The sequence below is a fragment of the Herpailurus yagouaroundi genome, unplaced genomic scaffold (genome assembly GCF_014898765.1).
Source record: "Herpailurus yagouaroundi ecotype Mexico unplaced genomic scaffold, PumYag 77806, whole genome shotgun sequence".
In the NCBI taxonomy this organism is placed as follows: Eukaryota; Metazoa; Chordata; class Mammalia; order Carnivora; family Felidae; genus Herpailurus; species Herpailurus yagouaroundi.
Window position 1 is genome coordinate 8,403 of NW_024421115.1, and position 8,348 is coordinate 16,750.

At 50.8% G+C, this 8,348-nt stretch overlaps 1 protein-coding gene across 1 annotated transcript; it reads left to right on the forward strand.

Annotated features, from left to right (window-relative positions):
• Window positions 1–874: 874 nt before the first annotated feature.
• LOC121026325 (membrane primary amine oxidase) lies at window positions 875–8,342 on the forward strand. Its single transcript, XM_040469188.1, has 4 exons — window positions 875–2,592; window positions 6,429–6,714; window positions 7,413–7,542; window positions 7,787–8,342. Exons 1-4 carry the CDS (start codon window positions 1,002–1,004, stop codon window positions 8,060–8,062), a joined length of 2,283 nt encoding a protein of 760 aa, XP_040325122.1. The 5' UTR covers window positions 875–1,001; the 3' UTR covers window positions 8,063–8,342.
• Window positions 8,343–8,348: the final 6 nt, after the last annotated feature.

The following is an 8,348-nucleotide window of genomic DNA, read 5'->3' on the forward strand; positions in this document are numbered from 1 at the left end:
ACCTTCGGTCTCTCCTTGTTCCTCTCAGCACCTGACTGCCCAGGTGACGGTGGCCTCTTGCACATCACCTGGCAGAGAATGGAGGTGGCTTTGCTCTCTGCCTCTGCAACATTTTGGAGGAAGGTTTCCTGGAATTGAGGGCTATGGGTTGCCAAGGTAACTCCACAGCCAGTGTTCCAAGTCCCCTGACCTCTGACCTGGCCCGTCAGTCCTGCTCAAAGGGGAGACAGGGGGATCTCTGTTACACTGTGCACCTGCTCCCTGCCCCCACTTCTGACTGGTTGCACACCCTGTGTACCCCACCTCCAGTGATTTAGGGTGCTTGGAGCCTCCACAATGTTGATCTGGTTCAGCCCTTCACCACCCCCAGCTCCTCCCAGGTGTTTTATGTTCTCAGCATTACTCCCATGCCTGCCCATAGGGTTCTGGTTGATAGCTGGTGGGGAGCAGGAGAGAGTGGTGAGAAGCAGAGCCTGGAGGGAAGAGGGGAATCTGGCTGGAGCGGTCTGGGCAGGTGAATTTCCATTGCAGCCTTATAGCCAGGAGAAGGGTTCCATCTGGAGGGTGGAGGGAGAGCCCAAGGACAGTCCCTTTCTGTCCCCTTTACTTCCTCTTGATTCTACCTGTGTTATCTCCAAAACCTACCCTTCCCCCCACTTGGTTCCCCAGCCTTGACCCTAAGTGTTTGATTTGGAACAAGGGGACAGAGGCTTACATGGGCCACTTAAAGTCCAGGTTCCTACCTCAGCCCCACCTCCCAAGCTTGGCCTGACCTCTGGCCCCCTCCAGCTTCACCCCCACCCCCACCCACCCATCTGCCCTTGGCTGCTTATCTTCAATGTGTCCATCATGCCTCTTGCCCAACAGCTCTGCTCAGAGACCAGGAACCTCCAGAGACTCAAAGAGGCATCCTGCTCCCAAGTCCTGTCCGTCTTTTATCTTTCTATTTCCCATTTTGCATTCTGATTCAGGAGCCTAAGGACAGTCCAGGAGATTTACCTATGGCTATCTTCATTGTTTTGTCCCTGTGTAGTGTTCTGGTGACTGGCATGGGTAATGGCGGGAGTGAAAAGGGATTGGAGAGGGAATATGAACCCGGCCAGCCTCCCCGCTGCCCCTCTGTCTCCCCCAGCGCCCAGCCCCGGACACCCCCCAGCCAGAGCCAGCTGTTTGCAGACCTGAGCCCAGAGGAGCTGACGGCTGTGATGAGCTTCCTGACCCAGCAGCTGGGGCCAGGCCTGGTGGACGCAGCCCAGGCCCGCCCCTCGGACAACTGCGTCTTCTCGGTGGAGCTGCAGCTGCCCCCCAAGGCTGCTGCCCTGGCCCACCTGGACAGGGGGAGTCCCCCGCCCGCCCGGGAGGCACTGGCCATCGTCTTCTTTGGCGGACAACCCCAGCCCAACGTGAGTGAGCTGGTGGTGGGGCCGCTGCCGCACCCCTCCTACCTGCGGGATGTGACGGTGGAGCGTCACGGGGGCCCCCTGCCCTATCACCGACGCCCCGTGCTGATGCGAGAGTACCGGGACATAGACCAGCTGATCTTCGACAGAGAGCTGCCCCAGGCTGCTGGTCTCCTCCACCACTGCTGTTTCTATAAACGCCAAGGACGGAACCTGGTGGCGATGAACACGGCCCCCCGTGGTATGCAGTCAGGGGACCGGGCCACCTGGTTTGGCCTCTACTACAACATCTCAGGGGCTGGGTTTTTCCTGCATCCCGTGGGGTTGGAGCTGCTGGTAGACCACAAGGCTCTGGAGCCTGCCCACTGGACCATCCAGAAGGTGTTCTTTCAAGGCCGCTACTATGAGAGTTTGGCCCAGCTGGAAGACCAGTTTGAGGCCGGCCTGGTGAATGTGGTGCTGATCCCAGACAACGGCACAGGTGGGTCCTGGTCCTTGAAGTCCCAGGTGCCTCGGGGTCCGAGTCCTCCTCTGCAGTTCCACCCCCAGGGCCCCCGCTTCAGTGTCCAGGGGAGTCAAGTGGCCTCCTCATTGTGGACTTTCTCCTTTGGCCTTGGAGCTTTCAGTGGCCCAAGGATCTTTGACATCCGCTTCCGGGGAGAACGACTAGCTTATGAGATCAGTCTCCAGGAGGCCTTGGCCATCTATGGTGGAAATTCTCCCTCTGCTCTTCGAAGCCGGTACACAGATGGTGGATTTGGCTTGGGTCACTTCTCTTCAACCCTGACCCGGGGGGTGGACTGCCCCTACCTGGCCACCTACGTGGACTGGCACTTCCTTCTGGAGTCCCAAGCCCCTAAGACAATACGTGATGCCATTTGTGTGTTTGAACAGAACCAGGGTCTCCCCTTGAGGCGACACCACTCAGATATCTACTCCCAGTATTTTGGGGGCCTTGCAGAGACAGTGCTGGTCCTCAGATCTGTCTCAACCATGCTCAACTATGACTATGTGTGGGATATGATCTTCCACGCCAATGGGGCCATAGAGGTCCGACTCCATGCCACCGGCTACATCAGCTCAGCATTTCTCTTTGGTGCTGCCCGAAGTTACGGGAACCAGGTTGGGGAGCACACGCTGGGCACCGTCCATACCCACAGCGCCCACTTCAAGGTGGATCTGGATGTAGCAGGTAAGATACTCCAGCAGAAACAAGGATTCCAGAAGAGGGGGCTGAGGTCTCCATGCCTAGCTTTAAAAATTGTCACTGAAACATGAAAAATATAAAAGTGTATGAAATAAACGTGAAAGTCATCGGATTCCTGAGAGATTTTCACCCTTAGCAGATCATTCTTCCATACTTAAAAAAAAAATTGGGGCTCCTGGGTGGCTCAGTCGGTTAAGCGTCCGACTTCAGCTCAGGTCACGATCTCGCGGTCTGTGAGTTCAAGCCCCGTGTCGGGCTCTGGGCTGATGGCTCGGAGCCTGGAGCCTGCTTCCGATTCTGTGTCTCCCTCTCTCTCTGCCCCTCCCCCGTTCATGCTCTGTCTCTCTCTGTCTCAAAAATAAATAAGCATTAAAAAAATTAAAAAAAAAATTCTTCCATATTTTAAAATGTCGCATCTGCAATATTTAATAAATTATAACATTTATGATATTGTATACTATCTACAAATAGGATATATTGATATAAGTATTTAAGGTTTTTATTACCAAATTTGGGTCATAATGTACATATATTTTGCCACATCTGTTTTTTCACATAACAGCGTATCACTCATGTAAGCAACAAATATTTACTGAATGCGTATTTGTGCCAAGCACGGCATTAATGCAATTTAACAAAAGAAACAACATCCTTGCTCTTAAGAGGCTTGCATTCTAATGGGGGAGTGGAGAGCGTGTGCAGCACCTTGAAAAATATGTGTGATAGGAACATTTTTATGCTTAACTGCTCTATACATCGGTTTACACAAGTGTAAAAATGGTATAACAGTCCATTCTTAGTAAGACTGAGGATTAATGATGAGTACTTTAAAACACTGTCTCTTAAAAAAAAACTTATCCATGCATTCATTCATTTAAGTAATCCTTATACCCAACATGGGACTCGAACTCACAACCCTGAGATCGAGAGTCACATGCTCTTCTGACAGACCCAGCAAGGCGCCTCCAAAACACTTTATCTTCTGAAATAATTTTAGACTTAAGAAAAGTTGCAAACTTCGTCCAGTTCCCATATACCCTTCACCCAGCTCCTTACATGTTAACATCTTACATAACCACAGTATGGCCATCAAACCAGGAAATTAACATTATTACAATACTATTAACTAAACTACAGACCTTATTAGGGTTTCATTTGTTCTTCCACTAATTTTCTTTTTCTGTTCCAGGATCTAATGCAGGATGCTGCACTGCATTTACATGACTTATCTCCTTAGTTTCCTCCAACCCGTGACAGTCTCTTAGGCTTTTTTTTGTCTTTCATGACCTTCACACTAGGGAAGATATTGGTCATTATTTTGCACGATATCTCTCAAAGTGGGGTTCTCTGTTATTTTCTCATGGTTAGATTGAGACTGTACTTTTTTTTTTTTGCAAGAAAACAAGAGAAATGACATTATGCCCTTCTCAGTCCATCATATCAAGAGATATAGTGATGCTGACCTCAAGCACTTAGTTACGATGGTGTCTTCTAGCTTTCTCCATTGTAAAAGTTAATATTTTTCCATTTCCTGTTAATAAATATCTTGGGGCAATTACTTTGATGCCATGTGAATATCCTATTTTTTTTTCTTCTCAAATTCTTGCCCACTAATTTTTAGCATCTATTGGTGGACTTTTTTTTATGCCACAATTATTACTGCAGTGTTACCCTACTGGTCATTTCAAATTTTTTTCCTTATTCTTTATTCATTTATTAATTAGAATTCTTCATAAGGAAGGGCTATCCTCCTTTTACATGTATTTATATATGTAATTATTCACAACTGCATCCATTCATGGATATTTATTTTAGTCTAAGGGTTATAACCCAGTACTATCGTTTATTTTGTTCCTTGAACTGTTCCAGTTTTGGCCATTGGGAGATGCTTCAGGTTGGTTCCTGTGTTCTTTTGATGTGCCTCCAACCTTTTTTGAGCACTTCTTTACTTTCTGGCACAAGATGTTCAAATTTTTTTTAATGCTTATTTTTTTATTTTGAGAGAGAGAGATAAAAAGTGAGCAGAAGAGGGACAGAGAGAGAAGGAGAGAATCCCAAGCAGGCTCCGCACTGTGTGGAGCCTGACGCGGGGCTCGAACTCGTGAACCGTGAGATCGTGACCTGAGGCGAAAATCAAGAGTCAGATGCTTAACTGACTAAGCCACCCAGGTGCCCCACAAGATGTTTGAATTTGATCTTGTATTTTCCCTGCTCCAGCCCTGGAATCAACCACTTCTCCAAGGTGTTCTGGTTCCTTCTAATTGGAAGATATTATTTAGAAACCAAGACCTGGGTACCCAGAGTGCTCATTGTCACTGGGATGTCATTGCTTTTAGGATCGCTCGTTGGACTTAGCTAGAAAATATACGTATGTATTCTGCCCGACACACACACCTCTCTTTAGCTCTGTTCCTGAGCAATATCTCTTCAAGCACTTTGAGTGGTGCCTGACGCAGAGTGAGGAGTATTAGCCATCGTCGCTGCTGCTGTCCTCCACATGAGCCCGTGTGGGTGTACCAGAAAGAACTCTTGGCCTTTTTATTTATTTTTATTTTTTTTAATGTTCATTTATTATTGAGAGACAAAGAGAGACAGAGCATGAGCATGGGAGGGGCAGAGAGAGGGGGAGACACAGAATCTGAAGCAGGCTCCAGGCTCTGTGCACAGAGCCTGATGTGGGGCTGGAACTCACAAATCATGAGATCGTGACCTGAGCTGAAGTCGGACGCTTAACCAACTGAGCCACCCAGGCGCCCCTCTTGGTCTTTAATTGTCACCTCTGGGTAGAAACCCTGGGGTGTGGACTAGGGGCAGTGAATCCACAAAAGGAAACCGAGAGTGTGCTTCGTCAGTCTCTGCTGTCCTCTGGTCCTTGGAAGGTATGGAGGGAGTTTCGGCATGTTTTGGTTTACTGCTCTTTGGTCCCAGATCACTTAAGTTGATTCCTAATATGGGACCTAGTTAGATTCTAATAAAATCATTCAAAATTCCCAGAGTTCAGGAAACAGACTGTGCACTTGGCCCTGCTCTTAATTCCTTGCCAAGCCTCAAATGATAAGAAATACCCCCAAGCTCCAGCAGCATTTGGGCCCGGGGTCTGATTTTCCTTCCCTCTGGCCAGCATTTCTGCCATCCATGTGTGGTGGGACCATTCTATGTTGCTTTCCTCTGTGTGCTGCTGTGTGGACAATGCAGAGCCAGAGTAAGACAGGGGTCCCCAGCACTACCATGATACTAACCACATGCCCTTGATGACAAACTAGAGCACATTCTTTAAATCTCTAAGCCTCAGTTGTCCCATCTATACAATGGGGGCAATTGTCATTCCTCCTTCATAAGGTTGTAGTTCAAGTAAAGCACCAGTGCCCTGCCTGTGCAGAGCTCCTCGAGGAGGAGGTACAACTATTTTTATGTTAATGGCAAGGTAGTTCCGGCGATGCTATAGGGCTTTAGACATGAGGCGTAGACACTTTCCTTGGGTCAGGAAGAATCTGACTCCTGCACATTGCCAGCCAGGCTGCTCCAACCTCAGGGAAACCATCCTCCCTGGCAGGTCCCCAGCAGGAGAAGGTCAGTGGAGATCCAGTCACAAGGCATCTGGGATTATTACCAGAGATGACATCAGTCAGGACCTTCTCCAAATCTCTGGATAGGAGATATCTTGGGGAGAGGGAAGGGGAGCAGGGGGCACACCCAGTTCTGGGTTTCTCTTTGGCCCCACTCTGAAGCAGTGAGTGGAGGGGAGGGGACAGAGTCCAGAGGGGACAGGGCAGCTGCGTGACCAGCCCTCCCTCCCGCCCACCTCCACCCCACCCCGGCAGGACTGGAGAACTGGGTCTGGGCTGAGGACACGTCCTATGTCCCCACGGCGGTACCCTGGAGCCCCGAGCACCAGATGCAGAGGCTGCAGGTGACCCGGAAGCTGCTGGAGACTGAGGAGCAGGCCGCCTTCCCCCTGGGAGGCACCCCACCCCGCTACGTGTACCTGGCCAGCAACCACAGCAACAAGTGGGGTCACCCGCGGGGCTACCGCGTCCAGATGCTCAGCTTTGCTGGGGAGCCGCTGCCCCAGAACAGCTCCATGGAGAGAGCCTTCAGCTGGGGAAGGTGAGCGGCAGGGTGTTAGCGGCTGGAGGAGGTGGACTATAAGAAGGGCCCCAAGTTGCTCAGAAGCCACTTGCTCCCACCTCCCACAGGTGTGCATGCACATACACAATCATGCACACACACACATTCCCGCAGCCACAATCTTAGTGGTATTCAAGTGCTGGACGGAGGGATCAATGGAGAGTTATGTGCCAACTCGAGTATAATAAAATCTTGAAGGTGGGTTCTAGGTCATGGGTATATGGGTGTTCACTACGCCATTCTTTCAACTTTTCTGTATGTTAAAAATGTTCACAATAAAAATTGGAGGAGAAAACAGTACGAGAAGAGCACAGATCTGAGGGAATATGCCCTAAAACCCAGACAGGTGACACGCTGAAACTGACTTAAGATCGGAATCAGGCCATGTCTGCACACATGCATCCAGGGCGCAGGCTCAGATCTGGACGGATGCACGAGGATGACATTCCTATCTGAGATCTGAACAACGGGTCAGTTGATGTTTGAAATATGAGACACTGGACACACTCAGGAAGTCTCGGGACAGAAAGAAAGAGAACAAGTGGAGACAGAATAATAAAGAGGCTCGACGCTGTGAGACCTTTGTGCTCACTTCCTCTTTGTGCTCCCTCTCCATTGTCATTTCGGGCAGTAGGACAGGCTGATGACCTCGTGCGTCTAATCCAAATCTCCTGTAGGTACCAGCTGGCCGTGACCCGGCGGAAGGAAGAGGAGCCCAGCAGCACCAGCATCTACAATCTGAATGACCCTTGGACTCCCACTGTGGACTTCACTGACTTCATCAACAACGAGACCATTGCAGGGCAGGTCAGCTGAGAGGATGGAGGGGGAGGCTCGAGGGGGAGGTGAGGGAAGCAGGGATGAGCTACTTCATCCTCTCCCAAGCCAGATTCCTTAGGAGTCTTTAGAACCCACTAAAGAAAAAAGCTTTGTGATTTCACGTTTTTCCTGGGCTAGTGAGCTGAATCCGTACACACAGGGCTACTGGAGGAGGCAGGCATGTCCTTCGCAAAGCCAGGCCTCAGGATCATCTTTCTTCTCCCCCTGCCAGGACTTGGTGGCCTGGGTGACAGCTGGCTTCCTGCACATCCCACATGCAGAAGACATTCCCAACACGGTGACTGTGGGGAACGGTGTGGGCTTCTTCCTCCGACCCTACAACTTCTTTGACCAGGACCCTTCCTTCGATTCTCCTGATTCCGTCTATTTCCGGGGGGACCAGGATGCTGGGGCCTGCGAGGTCAATCCCATGGCCTGCCTCCCCCAGGCGGCTGCCTGTGCCCCAGACCTCCCTGCCTTCTCCCACGGGGGCTTCTCTCACAGCTAGGGGGGGTCCCTGGGATGGGGAATGTGGCCAGGGGCTCCAGGGCCAGGGTGTGTGGGGAGGGGAACAGTGGGCACTGGGCCAGGCAGCCTGGTACCCTCTTTTCTCCCAAGGCCCCTCTGTATGGCCCTCCCTGACACCCCCTCCCTGCTGGGAGCAACCTGAGCCTGTGATGCCTGACCCTGGGGGAGGGGCAGAGACACAACTCAGCTTTGTTGGCCCCAGACCTGCTGGGTTCCTGTCCCAGAGAGAGTGGCCCGCCGAAGCCTGGACTGATGGCCAAGCTTTT